A 19,182-nucleotide genomic window follows, 5' to 3' on the forward strand; every position below is an offset into this window, starting at 1 on the left:
TCATTTCTGGAAAGGTCATCTTTGTAAACTGTCAAATGGTGGGACAATGACTTGAACTGTGTGCTCTCATCTTATTTTACAGGACTATATCTTCATTGGTCTGCTCTTAGACAAAACTTGCTTATGCTATGAGAAGATAATGTCTTTCAGTTAAAATGAAGGTGTTGGTATTTCATTAGTCATTTAAACATTGCTAATGTTTTGTTTAAATTATTTCTGCGAGTACAAAATGTGATATAAAAGACAACAAAACAAATTCAACCATGTCACATTTTTTATTGGATAGATGAATAAAATCCCTGATAAAAAAAAAAGCCAAGAAGAGACCAAACTCTGTTTACACCATACAGTATAATCTAAAAATATATACTGTACACTACATTTGTTTCTCCACAAACTAGGGCATGTAAATAACAGAAACAGAATCTTTATACATGAATGCATTAACAATAACATAAATCACTACTTAATACTAAGGTAACTACAAAGGCACAAGGAAATTTTCTGTATATGTTGCTAATAAAGAAGTCATTCCATACAGCTGTTTAGTATAAATCAGAATATAGAAAAAAATGTCTAGATGACTAGCAACAAACATGAAGATGGTTTTTATAATTAATTCATTGCCCCTCTCATTAAAACAACTATTCAGACATTCATGTTTCTGACACACAATGCTAATTAAATGAATGAGTATATAATTCTGGTTCTGAGTGTAACAATGAATTAAAAAAGTGGAGAATTCACAGATCCTGTATTTTTTAAAAATGTGGAGCCGCTGAACTTAGCAACAAAGTGAATTAATTTCCAAAGAACTAATTAATTATGTATTAATACCACTAAGCAGGCCATGTTACATGAAATAATTAATTTACAAATAATCTCCCAGTTTTCAATTCACAAACCCAATTGCGCCATTTTATCAGTACACATTATTTTAATGATTATCAATGGTTCCAACAAACTCAGCATAAGCTTTCTCGTCCATCAAATCATCAGTTTTGGTGCCAGGAGCAACATCAAGCTTGTATAGCCAGCCTGGAAGATATGACAGAAGCCTCAAGTGGTATTTAAATCATAAATTATGCAATTATTTATATCAAACTACAAGTTCACTCAAATTCATAAAAAGAGCATAATTCTATAAGAATTCACAATAAGATTACAAGTCTACTAAAACTAATACGATGACCAACATTCTACTGAAGATCATTACTGCAGTTAACACACAGACAACAAGTCTGCTTCAATCAACACAAAGACTACACATCTATTACTACATCTACTCAAAACATTAACAACAAGACCAAAATCTATCAATATAAAAATGAATGTTAGTCTGTTTTATGGGTCTTTTATGCATCATTAACCTGATAACAATGAAACTTTGGGAAGAACACTAGCGAATGTTAAAATTTAAAAAAAAACATCAGTGAAGTGGGAAGGTGCAGTTTGGCACCTAGGGTTCCCCAACAGCTACCTGGGGTCAGTTGATTGCACGTCTTGCGCAGGGGAGGAGTCAGATGTACTACACTTGATTCAACTGTCAAAATACACTAGGGTCATCCTCCAGCACCAGGACAGCAGGTGACCCTGGACCTCCTCATGAGCACTATGGTGCCTACATTATTTTCAAGAGCACCTTACACTAAGGACACGGTGGTCCACTACATTCAATGACTAAACTCAACCAAAAAACTGCACTAGATGCCAGCAATGCCAAGGTATATTTTACCTGACTGTTATGGAGGGTGATGCAAGTAAGATCAAGGTTTTCATTTTCACTCAGCTCACCCTGGAGCATCTGGGCAGTAGACAAACCAGCACCCAAAAACTAATATCCAAGCAATTTAGTGCTGACATTATTTACATTTAAATAACTCAATTTCAGAAAATAAGATCATGCGGTTAAAAATTGAGTCATTTTCGTGTAGCATCAGATCGCAGCAACACATGATGCATACGTAGTTATAAATAAATATAAAAATGCCATGTACCTTTATCAAGGGGTGATGTGTTGACTAGCTTTGGTTCACCGGACAACTTATCATTGACTTCTGTGACTTTACCCCCAACAGGGCTGTACACTTCACTGGCTGCTTTCACACTCTCCAGACAGCCTGCCACATCTGAAACAGGTGACTTATTAATTTAAGTACTTAACTTCCTAAATTTTAATTAATTCATCTATAGTCTTCATGTAAACTTTACTTTTAAAATAAAACAGATCAATCAGTACATCATAAAAATTACCTTTTTAGTATTAAACTAATGTCGACACTATAATATTACTAAATAGAAGTTTAACAAAACATGTGCAGCAAATCGCTTCAAGACAAATTAATTGAAGGAATGCGCAACTGCTAAAAAATCTTCCCATAAACTCTTCACTGTCTCTCATCTTTATCAATTTATAGAATATACTAAATGGTCTTGGCCAGCTGAAAGAAGTAGTTTACAATAGCCTCTTCAACTTAGCATCTTAAAAATATACAAAGCTTTACTTTTCAAGTATTACTTTGTTAGTGGATTCCTCTTGTAACTACATATATTCTAATTGAAAGTAAAAAAAAAGACTTTCAAAAAATAAGGACATTTTTTTTCTCCAAATGTTTCTAACAACAAACCAAAGGTATTTTAAGTATTTTCCGGGTGCATTTAAAAAAATATTGTCAATAAATTGCTGTCAATATAAACGAAACAAAAATTGATTTTTAAATCTAACTAATGGTAAAAAATTTTCTCAAACGAAAACAGGAGTTACATCTCATAAATAGTTTAAACTGAAATAATTCACCTACCATGGGCATTTAATGTGGCACCAATTTCAGGCGTTTCAACAAAGACAATTTCTCCCAATTGTTCCTGAAAGTGAATCAAAATACAATTCTTCTTAAAATTCATTTTGTATGATACAAAAACACATTGGGTTGTTGAAATTTTTTTTAAATAAGAAAAAGGTGCACAGGTGCTTATATAAAAATGGTGTTCCACCTAGAGCAGTTATCAGCCATTAGACCTTTAGTTTTGTAGCTAAGTTATAACTGTTATATAAGATGGGATTCACTTGGTGCATTCTAAATAGATCACTAAGCTTTACCTGTGCATAAACAGATATTCCAACAGTGCCTTTCCCTCCTTTGATTTCAATCCATTCATGTTTGTCTGTGTAAAGTCTATCTAAAAGTAAAAATTAAAACCCATTAAAGATAAACAATCAACAGGGAGCAGGCTATTACCAGTCTATCAAGTACAAACTGACATAAAAACTGAGGTAGTACATTACACTCATGTATTTTATAAATTGACTCCAAACCTAATAACAAAATTAACCCAAATTTAAAGATATTGATGTTAGATGACAATTATATTTAAAATATAAAAGTAGGTACACCAAACTTATTTTTCACACAGCAGTTGGTTTGGTTTTAATGTGTAGAACTAATTATTCTAAGGACGTGGATACAAAATTTATTTCTAAAAGACAATTAGTAAAAAAGTGATTTTGAAATCGGACATTTTAAAAAAAATACTTTTTCATTCCAATGAGGTCCCAACTTTACCGCCCCTTATCTTAAAAACTATAAATGATGTAATAAAGATTTAAATAAATTCTAATGTCGAATACAAAGATTTAATACCCATTTTTTTTAAAACATGCTGTTAATTTCCAATATATACTTTTATTGTATACAAATGGCAACTTGTCATTTTTATACAAAATTTCAAGGGATGTAAAAGAAAAATCAAAGTTTTTAAAAAATAAAACATAACAAACTGATGTAAATAAACCATTGATAGTAAAGGTTAATTAGAGTAGAATATAAAAATGCAGAAATCGAGCTTTAATCATCATCTCAATAAAAACCACAAAGAGAAAATTTTACAAAATTTTCTTTTAAATCAACAAAAGCGCTCTAATATAATAATGTTAAGCAAAGTACTATAACGACCCTAGAAAAAAATTTAAACTGTATATATTGTTCTACAAATCAGAAACATTCATAATGTTACTCAAAACCGAGTGTGACAAAAAGTCAATTTTCCCCCCGAAATTCTACAAAAAAATATTCAGTACACTAGATAAGATATGATGAAACAAACAAAACTGAGCATATTACTATTATATATAAGTAAAATCAGCATGTTAACCTTAACTCTGCTTTAGAAAATGCAGTTTAAGAGTGTGATATAAATCATCCACATTGCCACACAGCTTCAAAATACCTGAGTTATTTATTAAAATATTGGTTTCTGTATTCTAATTTCCCTTTTTAAAGCCTCCAACAATAGCTTACCATCTAGCCTGTCACATAAAGAAGTACATGGACCTCCATGAATTTTCACTTTTGTTTACACTGCTGAGTTGTTGATTTTCTTTACCACATTTTGAATGCATTTATCTTTGTTTATTGCCATTTCATCTGAAGTTGCACATGGTTTTCATTCAACCTAGCACTACTCCAGAACATTTTAGATTGCTGATGAGCGTACAAGAAGAGCTGCTTTCTTAGCCAATGACTGGCTTTTGCTATAAGCAGCTGTCTGATTTCTTTTAAGTCTGTTCATCACTGAATGATTCAACAGCAATTTCTGCGTCTGCCCATGTCATAATCAAAATCCCGAAGGGAATCTCATCAATTTAATTGCTTAAAAGTAAAAGACAATGGGCTAAGACTATTCATTTTATCCCCTCTAAGGTCCTAACATGTCATTCTTATCAAAGACATACGGAACTTTCAGTACTGCTTTAGAAACTTTGAGACATATCTAGCTTGACTCGTCCAAGAGGACCACATTTTTCCTAAAGTTCAATTTCAACTTGACTAAGTTCTTTCTCACAGGCACTGCTGAGCTCTAGTAGAAAAAGGGCGTTACAGGGGAGAAAATTAACTGGTATATTCTCTCCAAGTTCTACTGAGTATCTTGAAATTTCTTAATAAATAATTTCAAACTCAACTCTTTAAAACCAACACAGACAACTCATTACTGTAGCCTCAGTATATATCCAACATTGATTTAAAAAGGTTCATTGCGACCTCTAACAATGTGTTGGCATATTCAGTTGCCACAGGATTAAATCCTAAATAAAGAATCATTCCATTATCAAGAGCTAGCAGATGGCCCACAATTTTGTTGTGATCCCTGGAAGTGCCATCAGCATGCACAGTCATGTTCTTGCAGGACAATATGCCTTCAACAGCCTTCACTTGATTAATAATACCAGCCTCGGTACATATATTTATACAAGTTTGCAGACTTGGCAGCTGGTAATATGTTTTTTAGCCGCAATGATGTTTATGCAGTTCATTTGGCAACATTATGTGCAGTTACACCTACATCCACCATTAAACTAATCACTATTTGCCTTACATGAAACTAATTTTTTTTTAACATAATTTTTTTTTTCATTTATTTTTTTATGTGTGAATACAATAAAAGCCTTTTTCCTTATATTACTTATAAAAATAATTTTTAATGAGATTTTTATTTACCCCTTTTTAGTTATTTGTTTGAATTGAAGTTGATTCAGCATAGGCTAAGACTATAAGTATGTACATAGACCCCTAAGTCAATTAGGACCTTACAATAATTTTTGTTATGTTATTTTACAGTGTATAGGCATATAGTTTGCAAGCAATGGAATAAGTTAAGGTTAAATAAGGAAATAATTTTGAATTTCATGAGACAGGCTTCTGATTTCACAGGAAAATAAAAAAAAAACAGATTGATCAAGATAATCAAAATTTCGGTTACCTATCGATTTAGGTACGTAAAATTAGCCGAAACTTTAGATTGAATAATAAACCAAATGCAATATATAAATACATAAATGTAGACCAGAAATTCACTTTAAACAGCACTCTTTGAGAGCAAGATTTGCTATATAAACAGCAGCCATTTGTAAATGAGTGGTTTCCCCTGAAAATTCTAACAATAATCTACCATAAAAATGGTACTAAGTTAACAAGCTGGGTTCCATCTGATCAAAAGATTACTAATCTTTATTTTTTAGCCAACTAATAAATAGGCCTAAATTGTTTTAAAAAAAACATAGGATAGACCGCTTTAACTTCCAATTATTCGTTTTCGATTCTCTTTGTTTTATTTTGTAAAACAATAAACATGGCGGCTTCATTGTATCACCATTAAAAACGTTACCTCAGCTGATCGGTTTGGTATGAATAGTTAACCAACCATCATTAAGATAATAATTCTTATGTTAGCTGTATGCAAGTCTAGATATTGACCCCACTTTGTTATGCTTGGTTTCAACTTTGACAGGGTCGCTAGCTTGTACTAACTTTGACCACAATAAGCTTATATATAAATTATTGTTTTATCCACTAAGTCTATGGTTTAACTTTCACATTTACTAAAAGATTAGGGGATTAAAATAAAAATTGTGCAGGAGTAGAAGTAGAACTGCTATTTAATTATAAATTAATTTAGAATAATAAATGAATAGGTGCCGCAGGCTTAATGGGGGTGGGCGCAAAAACTGTTAGGTCTTTTACACATGGCACTGTTATTTTCAGAAAAAAAGAATGCTCTGCTGATTACACTATTCAATAAAACTATAATTAAGCTAAGATAATTCATGCAAAGTTATGTTTTAAGGTCAAGTTCTTCAGTCAGCCAAAGTTAGGACTATGCCAACTTTAGTTTTTTTAAAGTTTTATTTAAATAAAAAAATACACATATTTTTTAGGCCTAAGCGTTAATTAATAAAATTTAAATTCATAAATTAATTTGAGCATTGTAAAGCATGCCACCTTAAAGACAGCAAAAATTGAATTCATCATGTTCAAGTGATAAAATTCACGGACGCGTTGTACCTTAAATTTTCTGTTCGAGAGCTCAAAAATGATACGAGGAAAATCCCCCACAACTCGACAAATGTGTAATTAAATATAAATTATTAAACAGGCCATAGGCCTAGGCCTATATAATTTATTTTGGCCAATGGTGTTTATAAAAATTTATATATTTTTTTTTCAGACCATAGTAAGAAATCAGTCAAAGTTAGAACTTGGTTGAAGCTAGAGCAGTCTACACAAGAGCTCTAGATTGCCCAGATGAAACATTTTACTTTAATTTAATCATAAATCTAAATCATTGTAAAATTGTAAAATTTAACCATCCACCTTTCTGTCACTTGATTTACTTTGGTACCTAAAACTGTCTAAAACTTAAAAAAATGTTTTATTTAAAATGATTGACAAACAACTGGACTGGCTATAATTTAATTTAATTGCATACAATTCCGGTAATCTATCATTTTAGGTATGTAAAATCGGCAGCGGCTAGTAATGTACGAAAAAGTTACCTTATTGTTGAGGCTTTAATAGAAGTATATTATGATATATTTGTGTCATATATGGCAGGAAACAGATTCAACCCTCAAGCATCTACTTTTAGGGTCGATTTTCGCCAATTTTCAAAGTAACAAATATTGACATATTATATATCAATTTTGTTGCTTAACAATCGAGGAATTCAAAAATATAAAAATTAATAGCACTAGACATTTACATCACATTCAAAATGCAGATTAACCACACTCACTCAACTGAGATTTTTTTTTACATCTAAATGTAGTGAGGTCTAAAAATCCACGAAATTCACAAAATTCACAATATAATTACACAGAAATGTCACTTAGGCATACATTTATGTGTAATTATGTCAAACTTTACAAAATATACCAGTTTATAGCTTATTTCTATAATTATTCTTGAAAAAAAAAAACGACCGCCCTCCCCTTTAAAATTCTGGCTTTTAGAAACACTCTGGGGAAGAAAAAAATAACAGAGTTAAATATAGAAGGTCTATATAAAAAACATTATTAATAAAATGTCTATATGCCAATTTTTATTATAGTTGCAGCATTTACATGGCTAATTATAATTGTTTAGTACTTTAAACATTAATTTAAAGTTACGACTGTCTGTGGCGTCATTCAAGTGTAGTGTCAGTGTAGGGGAACAGGGTGTTAGGGCCTGATACGATTTCATTAGAATTGGTAATGAACAGAATGTATAATTAGAACTGGCCTATAAAAACAATGTTGATGATAGATGCAGTTGTTTTAATGCTACTTATAATAGATCAAAATGACAAAAATAATTAAAACATAATTAAAACCTAAGAATCTGGAAGAGGTGACCTCATTTTACTGACACGGTTGTCAAATCTAGTAAGTAAATAGATCTAGATCTAGATTTACGTAATTTTGAAAATACGCTAGATCTAGAAGCAAAATCACTTTTAAAAACTGAAGTTAGTGATTAGATCTATAATGAAATTGAAATCAACAACTGATAGGTAAGTATCTTTTGATTTTAAAAAAAAATATGCTTAGTTCTAAGAAAAAAAAATTCTATGGTGCACTCGATCCCTATCCCAAAATGTGCCAGCCATATCGCATGCGTAGTCAGCTACTCAGCTGCTTATCATAATCATGAATTTTAAAGTTATATAATAAAAGTAGGTCACCCTAAAAAAAAGAGTAAAATGGCTCCTGTTTTCACGACAGCCGTCACTCGATTCATAATTTACAGAGTTATAAAGTTCTACTTTCTTTTGGCAATAGATTTAAAGAAATATTATTTTTTTTATTTCTCATGCGTTCCAACAATTGTACCTAATTTTAATAAACATTAGATTAGTAAGGACTCGATCCTTTTTAGAATTAGCCCTCGACACTATACAGACTATTGCGAAGAAACAGACTCGCGCGAATGTCGTGCGTAGGCTGGTTCAGTGGGCGAAGATTAGAACCCAATTTCATACGGAAAATTTTTACTTTGAAATAATAACATTATCAATTAATTTCGATTTAAAACAAATGGCTTAAAGTCAAAAGTAAACTAAAATTTAAAAACTTTGTTATTCGCAGCGTACTCAAGATTCTCCTGTTTTAAAGATAAGTCTAGTTTTACTACGCGTGCGTGCCTGGTGCGAATATCGATTTTCCCCGACAGAAAATCATTAAAAAAAATTTAAAAGTATCTACGGCAAAATAATACTTATATTTTACAGAATTAAATAGATTTAACTAAACTGTTTAAATACATGTCTCGGAGTAAAAATATACAATTTTATATCCGTAAAAAATTAACTGAAATCCCCGCTTTCAACGACGCCGATGTGTAGTAATTATGGCCATTTATTTTGTTCAAATTTAAGTAAAAAACGCATTCAAATATACTTTTTTTTACTTTCATAATTTACAGCAATCATTTCTAATGAAAAATCCATAAAAATAATAGTTATTTTTACAAAATATTATTTCTTACCTTATTAGTGCAGTACACGTACTTTTCCAAGTAGATCCATTCCGTCTTGATTTGCATACTTCGCATCCTTCGCCGCGGCACAAAATGTCATAAAAAACGTATTCCACAAAAATGTTGCTAACGAAGCTTGTAAAAACATAGCTCTATTTATTAGTATAAACAAAATCCCCGAACGATGTCTGGTTAGAAAGTTTATGAACGGCGAAGATCGAATATGCATTTTGCGGTACCAATCTGTTTCCTGCCTTATTAGATAACTGAAAAATAAACCAAAATAATGGCTAAACGTATCAATATAGGGCAGAAATTAACTTTAAAAAGCCGTGTTTGCGAGCAAGATTTGCTATATAAACAGCAGTGGCTTCCCCTGAATCTCCCGCTATAAGTTTACACAAAAAAAACTTAAACAAGATGGCTGCTATAGTAAATGAGCATGGTTGCATCTAATGAAAACATCGCTAGTCTTCATTTATTACTGAAAAGTTTTAATTCAATTGTTTAAAAAAAGGCACATAAATGAAACTTTGAAACATTTTTGTAAATTTCGAAACTAAAATCCTCCTGTAAATGTGAAATAATTATTAAAATTTAAGGAGTCACCCGTTTTTCACATTACTAGTCGCGAGCTAACCCGTAAGTCTCGAGTTTAAATCCGGGTTCAAATCACCCGGAGTCCACCCAACTCTTTGGGTACCTAACTCACGTTAGGGAAAGTAAAGGCGGCTGGGCATAGTGCTGACCACACTATCTCTTCATATGTCGAGGTCACAGAAACAAGTGAACTCTACTTCACTTGCCCCATAGGCCATAGACTCCATAGACCGTCAGCTTTGAAAGGGAAACTTTACTTTGGTAATCTATCGTTTTGGGTACGTAAAATCGCCCGCGGCTATTAATGTACGAAAACGTTACCTCATTGTCAAGGCTGTAATAGAAGTATATTGTGATATGTTTGTGTCAAATATTATAGATAAATGAATAATAAACCTAAATCAATGGCTAAATATATCAATATAGGCCAGAAATTAACTTTAAACAGCTTTGTCTGCAAGCAAGATTTGCTATATAAACAGCAGCCATTTGTAAAATAGAGTGACTTCCGCCTGAATCTCGCGCTATATGTCTATAAAAATAAAACTTAAACAAGATGGCTGCTATAGTAAATGAGCGTGGTTGCATCTGTTGGAAACATCGCTGGTGTTCATTTATTACTGAAAAGTTTTAATTCAATTGTTTAAAAACAGGTACATAAATGAAACAAGGAAACGGTAAAATCTTAGTTTAGCGTCGTAAATTCCAACGTAGCTAGTAATGTGCGATGAAGGTAACTAATGAATATTTCTTTCATTTGGCCATATTTATGTCATATTTTACATAATATAACAGATAATTGAATAACAAATCACAATCCAAGACCAAACCAGTCATAAATATCCTGGAATAAACTTTAAACTACCCCGTTCGAGACAACAATGAGTAAATACAAGCAGCGGCCATGTTTCAAAAACATAAATAGTGTAGTTTCCCTTGAAAAATTGTCTATTCGCATGTCATTTGTGTTGATTTTGTGGTTTAATATGATTGTTTTGTATTGTTTTAATATATGCCTGGGGGTCGTCCATAAATGACGTCACACTCGTAGGGGGGAAGGGGAGTCCGTAATTTTGTGACGGTGTGTGATGAGGGGGAGGGGGGTTCAGATGGTGCGACGTCACACTTTTGCATTATAAAAACGCAATGTTAGAAAACGAATTTTAGACGTTATTTTGCGTTTTAGAAAACTGTTTTAATACATTGTAGTAACAATTGATTAAAATACTCTATTTTGACAGAGTTCAGACAAGATTTTGGAAAAATATAGCTATTTAAAAAAAAAATCAACTGCAATTATTTTGAGGGAGGTTGTAGGCTGAGGTGTGACGTCATTTTAGGGGGGTCCAGCTTTTTGTGACGACATGTGACGGAGGGGAGGGGGGAGGTAAAAATCGTCAAAAGAAGCGTGACGTCATTTATGGATGACCCCCTGTATAGTAATTTTTCTTTTTTTCAATATAGTTGACATGAATAACTATGGTAATAGTAATACACCTTTTCAGACTTAATAGTGTGCATCCAAGACCACAACAATTGTTGGGAGGTCGAACTTTTGAACACTTTATTTGCAGTAATCAAATCAATATTAGATCGCTCATAAATGACGTCGCTCTTAAGATAGTAATGACAGCGTGCATTATTACAGAACAAACATATGAACATATTGTTTCAGATAGAAATTGTGATTTGTGGTGGGGAGAGGTTGAGTAGAACTCAGCGATGTGATTTTGGAGACGGGTCAGGTTTTTTTTTTTCGTGAAAACGGGATGGTTGTGGGAGAAAGACCAGCTGTAGAAGTATGACGCGTCATTCATTGGTGATCCATTTTCTCAGTGGGGACGATAGAACTGTTAAGAAGGGTCAAGAAATGTAAAAAGCTTACTGAGTCGCATTTCTTGAACCCCACCTTTTTCATTCCCCCACTTAGTACATCGTCACCGAGTTAACGCTCGCACGTGACGTCATGTACCGGCACCGCAGACCGTTAGGCTAATTTTATATAAAAAAAACAACCAGCACTGCCTTTTTGACGCTTATGCGACGTTTAATTTGATTACATAAGTTGGTGTTCATTAAACAGCCCCTAACACACCTATCACTCGTCCATTTAAACGTACGTGGTTATTTCTGCAAGCTTGCTGTCTTGAGACATTCGGCCCTTTAAAAATGTATTAAGCTCTCACCGTATAGAGCTAGACTACCCATATTAAGCTCCAAAAGAAGCTTGGTGAAAATGGCCGTCCGATTTTGAAGCTGCTATGCGCTTTATAAAAAGCACAATAAACGATAAGATGACACTTATATTAAAGTAAATTATATTTCCTCAAACGATGGAACATTACTAAATTTTCGCGTAGTTTCGCGAAATTGAATTTAAGTATTTACGTCATCTTACAAAGCGCGATAGCTTACTGGTGCTCTAACGCGGCCCCATGCTAATGGCCGTATTCCTAACGCCCCGCATTAGACGCTGCTTATTCGTCGGCAGGCATTTGGTGGCAAGCCTTTTTGACGGGGATAATGTGTTGCGGCCGTTTTGCCGAATGTCTTAAACTAGCAGGCTTGCAACATTTGTGATGATTCGTTTTAAGCAAGGTATACGTATACTAATGCCTATTTATCGTTATTTTGATTGAACAAAGCATTATAGAGGTTCTCCATCAATCACCTAGGTATTTTCCCCGTTCACCTCCTTTCTTGAGACCGACACGTCATAAATTGCGGAGCCGCCTTAGTTGACGTCACAAATCTTCACTCACTCCCGTAGCAAATCATATGTGACATCATTTATGGACAACCCCATATCACTCACTTGGGTACTTGATATTGACATTTTGACAACAAAGGATAACCAAAATGTGTCTGGCAGGTGGAGACTTGCGATCGACCATAATGACAACACGCACTTAAGGGGTGGAGTGGCTGATTATTTTAGATGATGTTTTACGAGGGAAGCTGGTGGATAATACATTTTGTCTCTCTGTATATATAAATGATGACAAACATTTATTGTTGTCAAAATTATGGCTAGAGATCTTAGATAAGGCAGAGCGAAGCGTAATTTTTTACATTAGGGGTCATCCATAAATGACGTCACGCTTTTTTTGACAATTTTTACCCCCCCCTTCCCTCCGTCACACGTCGTCACAAAAAGCCAGACCCCCCCCTAAAATGACGTCACACCTCAACCTACAACCCCCCTCAAAATTGCAGTTGAATTTTTTTTTAAACATCGATATTTTTCCAAAATCTTGTCTAAACTATTACATTATTCAATTTATTATAACAGTTATCTAAAACGCGAAATAACGTCTAAAATTCGTTTTCTAACATTGCTTTTTTATAATGCAAAAATGTGACGTCGCAACATCTGAACCCCCCCCCCCTCTCCCTCATCACACATCGTCACAAAATTACGGACCTCCCCCCTACTAGTGTGACGTCATTTATGGATGACCCCTTATGACTTGTTGTGACATTGACAACAAAAATATGACGGAGATTGGGGTTTAATTAAGGTACAGAGAAGTAAAAAAAATGTCATAAGTTATGATAGAATCACTAATTGATGAAAAGAAAAACCTGAAATGAAAATAGTGAACATTCAAACAATAAGAAAAATCTCAAACTATATAGTAATAATAAGATCAAATAAACATTAGTAAAAAAAACGTGATTTAAAACATGGATACAAGTTGCATCTCACAATGCTTCTAGAATTAATAAAGTTGTTTGTTAGGAAATTCAGTTTTTAAAGAGCAGAATTTAAAAAAAAAAATGCTTTGTAATACGGACTATACAACAAGACAATCATATTTAAATACATTTTTATACGAATAGAAATGAAAGGGAAGCTACTCTAAATAACATTTTCTTAAGATGGCTGCTGTTTTTAATAGCAAATTTACTATCTCGAACAGGGTTGATAAAAATTAATTTCAGGACATTTAAATTGATTTAACCATAAATGGTGATCTATTATTCAATTATTTATAATATTTTATCAAAATATACGAAAATATACTCATATTTTAATGACATTCATTAATGCACTCTCTCCTACATTACTAGATTTGGCCGAATTTACGACGCTAAACTAAGATTTTACCAAGGAAACATCTTTGTATTTTTCAAAACATAAATCCTCATCAAAATGTGAAATAATTATTAAAATGTAAGGAGTCACCTGTTTTTCACATTACTAGTCGCGGCCGATTTTACGTACCTAAAACGATAGATTACCTTTACTTTTAATATTTAAGCTAATAATCCCAATATTCTTCTCTAGAGTATGACACTTTTGGGTAAACTACTGTGTTTAGAACCTTAGGAAAATTAGGTAGGATATGTAGAAATCTAATCGACATGTACTGTACTGTACCAACGTCAACAAAATCAACAATCGATGATTTGGACACACAGGACAGTCACGATGCGATCTTCAAATACTGCTAGAACTAGAATCTAGATTATTTTAATACTAGATCTATCTTTTTAGAGCAATTAACTTACCAGCTAAACATCTAGAGAAGCTAAATGTTCGTTTGCCTAAAGTTTCAGAAGTTACAAGTCTTGATATTACAGTACATTTATACGTTGAGCCAACAAGCTTTCTTACAATGGAGGCTGCCATCGTCGTGCGACAAAGACCTTCACCTTCGTAACCCTAAATCAGCTGTACACGATTTCCGCCAAGCGCATGTGTTATCTCATTGATAGGACCCGTATCAGTTCTAAATAAAAATCATTTAAATTAATTTTATATAACGCGCTTTTCCATAAATTTAAACTGAGTAAATAAAAACAATTTATTAAAAAAAATCATTAACCAAATTAACAAGATCGACTCGAGAGGATACGATTACATAACAACCAATTAAGCAGGCCTCGAGATTCTAAATAGATTTAGAACCTCGCAATTTTTAAAAATTTTTTTTTTAATTTATGTAATACGGCCTAAATTAGATTATTAGATCTAGACTAGTAGACTAGTAAGTTAAAAAAAATGTCTGAAAAACTAACAATCTTGAAATTTTTAAAACCAAGTGGCTAGTAGATTTAGTTTGCATAGAGAATTGTGTGCAATGAAATTGATAAGCAGTGTGGCTTATCTTTATGGGTCAATCTTCTAAGCGAAGTGAATAGACAGCCCATTCTTTTGCTTCATAGTGCATCGTAGGTTTTCCATAGTTAATTTTTTTTAAATGTAAAGTGTGACAGTTTTAGTCTTTAAAGGACCCCGTGCTGGAATCAGGCCCATATCGTAGGGATGTTTAGACTCCTTCCCACTCCCTGCCCCGTGTCAAATGTTCATTAAGGCAAAAATCAAATATAATTGGTCATTAGCGGCAGGTTTTACATTTAATCATCTAGAATTACACGCACGCGCACAACAATCTCAAAAAAATTTCCACACTATGTTTAAAAATACTGAAATAGGCCAACTTGTCATGATGAAAAACATATTCAAAACAGCTGTTTTTTACTTTCTTTTGACGATTTTTACCTTACCCCCCCCCCCCCCCCGAAGAAAAATTACCGCCCCTCCCCCGAACGAAATGAAATTTATATAGAAAATATATACTTTTAACAGAGTCCGCCCCCCCCCCCCCGAAGAAAGTCTACCGCCCCCCCCCCCCCCCCCCGAAAATTTCAAGTGACCCCCGGAGAAAAAAGTCTGGAAGAAACACTAATCACACACCTTCACAAAATTACGGACCCCCCCCCCTCCCGCTACAAGTGTGACGTCATTTTGGACAACTCCTTCTATAAAAAATATGCAATAATGCGTCACATATTCCTAAAATCAATACTGGTTGTAGTACTAAATTGTATCTTGGTTTGTAAGGGAAGGGATATAAGGCGGCTGCAAGAAATATGCCTGTTAATATTATATAGGTCTGATATCAAGGGCTGAAATAGAAATGTATATGGTAATATTATGTAACGTAACCGGGGTATGGGTAAGTGAGTGGACTATTTTTTTTAAAAATCAAACACTTCCTTTTTGGTTTACTTAAAAAAAAACCGCACTAGATTCATTGCATTCTGTTATCCACTTGGGATTAAGATGTATACAGCCGTTGATCGATTTAGTTTGCTTAGTTTTTTTTTTTTTTGCGGCATTTGGAGTGTTAAAATTGATCACCAATACCAAAAACGGTAGACGTAAAACATCAATATGTGTGTTTATGTAGTTGGACGAAAGTAAAGACTTGGCCATTGTCAGGATGTTAACCAGGAGTTGAAAGCCAAGTGATAAACACAAACTGACGTAGGCTGACGTAGTTTTTTTTTTTTAAAGGGGACAGTGGGGAGGATGGAGGAGATGGGGGGGGGGGTATTCTTTCTAAAGCAATCTTATTTTTAATGTCATATGTTGTTATTAAATAAAGAGAATCGAAAAAAAAAATTCTAATGATACATTAAAAACCGAATTGAATGAATAATTAGATATTTTTGTGTTGTCACCAAAGATGCATAGTAAAAAAATAAGGGGGCCCCGGGTTGCTGTCACGTTAGTCCCATCCTTAATCCGCACTTTCTTCTAGAGCCGTGTGTTCTAAATATGTATTGTAACCTACTTAAACAGTTTTTGTTGTGTGTCAATTGAGAGCTCAATGGGGCGTTAGTTTAGTGCAGAGGTCATATTTCTTCAGCCAGTTAAGAGACTAATTCAACACACAATGGTCCCATGTGTCCAGGTGACAAGAGACTAATTCAACACACAATGGTCCCATGTGTCCAGGTGACAAGAGACTAATTCAACACACAATGGTCCCAAGTGTCCAGCTGACAAGAGACTAATTCAACACACAATGGTCCCATGTGTCCAGATGACAAGAGACTAATTCAACACACAATGGTCCCATGTGTCCAGATGACAAGAGACTAATTAACACACAATGGTCCCATGTGTCCAGATGACAAGAGACTAATTAACACACAATGGTCCCATGTGTCCAGATGACAAGAGACTAATTCAACACACAATGGTCCCATGTGTCCAGATGACAAGAGACTAATTCAACACACAATGGTCCAATGTGTCCAGATGACAAGAGACCAATTCAACAGATAATAGTCTAATGGTCCCAAATTACTGCTGGTCTAAGCGGTACTGCTGTGATCGCACAAGACGCAGTGTCGAAGTTATTTTTTTTTTACTGGCATCACTAACAATAACCATAACCCAACACTTTTGTCCTAATCCCTCACCTGACCTTAGATCAAGCATTAGGGATAGCGAAAGTCCCCCCCCCCCCCCCCGGAGCCGCCCTCGTAGATAAGGATAGTGAAAAATGACGACACACCCATTGTGTGTGTTTGTGTGTGTGTGTGGGGGGGGGGGGTGGGTGGAGGTAAGGTGGTGGGGGTCGTACATTTTGACTATGTGACGAGGTAACATTAAGGTAATTTATTTATTTTACATGGGGGTTTAGCGGCTATTTCGCATTTGAAACAGATTATTGTTAGTAAATCGTAACAAAAACACACATCGTAATTTCAACCCACCTCTACCCTCAAGAAATATCTATGGTGTATGGGTAGCTTTAAAAAATACATTTTAAATGGAAACTAAATCTTCACAGCTGTACACCAAACACCATTACACCCGTGGTCGTATCTAGTGTCAACAATCTGGTTCAACCCCCCCCCCTCTCCCCCCAACGTACGGCCATCTTGTTGAAACATTATTACTGGCAGTTATCGCCCCTTACCATGATTACCATGTTAAAGGCGCCCATTCTTGAGGCGGTCACACGCAAAGATATCAAACAATACGTTGTCTTATTCATGAATGATTGAAATCAATCACCCACAGGGGGCGCTATTACGTCTGCTGATTAACACGGCGGTAAAAATAGTTTGAGTTTTTAAGTTCGGTTCTAATTATACTTCAGAGGTATTGACATGTTAATTTGGGTGGTATAGGTATACATATGGGGTGGGGGGAGTGGGAAGGGGGAAGGGAATATTGTGTCTTAGTCGTGTGAGGACAGGAGTTAAGTGTGGGAGTCATGTGTAGAGATATGTGTGGGAAGGTAGCTGGGAATAATGGTGTGGGGAGACACGTAACTATAAGGAGAATGGTGTGTGGAAGTTAGACAAAAGTGGGGGAGAATGGCGGGGAAGGTGGGAGCATTGAGATTTTAGGACATGTGTGGGGAAGACGTGAGTGGGGAACATGTGTTGGGAGACGTGTGTGGGAGACATTTTTGGGGAGACAGTTGTGTGTAGACAAGTGTGGTGAGACGTGGGGAGAGATATGTGGGAAGACATGTGTGGGGAGAGATATGTGGGAATACATGTGTGGGGAGAGATATGTGAAAAGACACGTGTGAGGAGAGATATGTGGGAAGACATGTGTGAGGAGAGATATGTGGGAAGACATGTGTGGGGAGAGATATGTGGGAAGACATGTGTGGGGAGAGATATGTGGGAAGACATGTGTGGGGAGAGATATGTGGGAAGACATGTGTGAGGAGAGATATGTGGGAAGACATGTGTGAGGAGAGATATGTGGGAAGACATGTGTGGGGAGAGATATGTGAAAAGACATGTGTGAGGAGAGATATGTGGGAAGACATGTGTGGGGAGAGATATGTGGGAAGACATGTGTGGGGAGAGATATGTGGGAAGACATGTGTGGGGAGAGATATGTGGGAAGACATGTGTGGGGAGAGATATGTGGGAAGACATGTGTGGGGAGAGATTTGAGGGAAGACATGTGTGGGGAGAGATATGTGAAAAGACACGTGTGAGGAGAGATATGTGAAAAGACATGTGTGAGGAGAGATATGTGGGAAGACATGTGTGGGGAGAGAGATATGTGGGAAGACATGTGTGGGAAGAGATATGTGGGAAGACATGTGTGAGGAGAGATATGTGGGAAGACATGTGTGGGAAGAGATATGTGGGAAGACATGTGTGGGAAGAGATATGTGGGAAGACATGTGTGAGGAGAGATATGAGGGAAGACATGTGTGAGGAGAGATATGTGGGAAGACATGTGTGGGGAGAGATATGAGGGAAGACATGTGTGAGGAGAGATATGTGAAAAGACATGTGTGAGGAGAGATATGTGAAAAGACATGTGTGAGGAGAGATATGTGGGAAGACATGTGTGGGGAGAGATATGTGGGAAGACATGTGTGAGGAGAGATATGTGGGAAGACATGAGTGGGAAGAGATATGTGGGAAGACATGTGTGAGGAGAGATATGTGGGAAGACATGAGTGGGAAGAGATATGTGGGAAGACATGTGTGAGGAGAGATATGTGAA

The 19,182-nt window shown here is 35.0% G+C and overlaps 1 protein-coding gene across 1 annotated transcript; it reads right to left on the reverse strand.

Moving 5' to 3' along the window:
- Positions 1-260: 260 nt before the first annotated feature.
- LOC131928952 (glycine cleavage system H protein) lies at positions 261-14,610 on the reverse strand. The gene is made up of 5 exons (XM_059285134.1): positions 14,409-14,610; positions 3,101-3,180; positions 2,802-2,865; positions 1,998-2,129; positions 261-1,038 (listed from the first exon to the last, which is right to left on the reverse strand). The coding sequence occupies exons 1-5, from the start codon at positions 14,527-14,529 to the stop codon at positions 938-940; spliced, it is 498 nt and encodes a 165-aa protein (XP_059141117.1). The 5' UTR covers positions 14,530-14,610; the 3' UTR covers positions 261-937.
- Positions 14,611-19,182: the final 4,572 nt, after the last annotated feature.

This window comes from Physella acuta, unplaced genomic scaffold, assembly GCF_028476545.2.
Source record: "Physella acuta isolate Inbredline_101_S28 unplaced genomic scaffold, ASM2847654v3 ptg001575l, whole genome shotgun sequence".
In the NCBI taxonomy this organism is placed as follows: Eukaryota; Metazoa; Mollusca; class Gastropoda; family Physidae; genus Physella; species Physella acuta.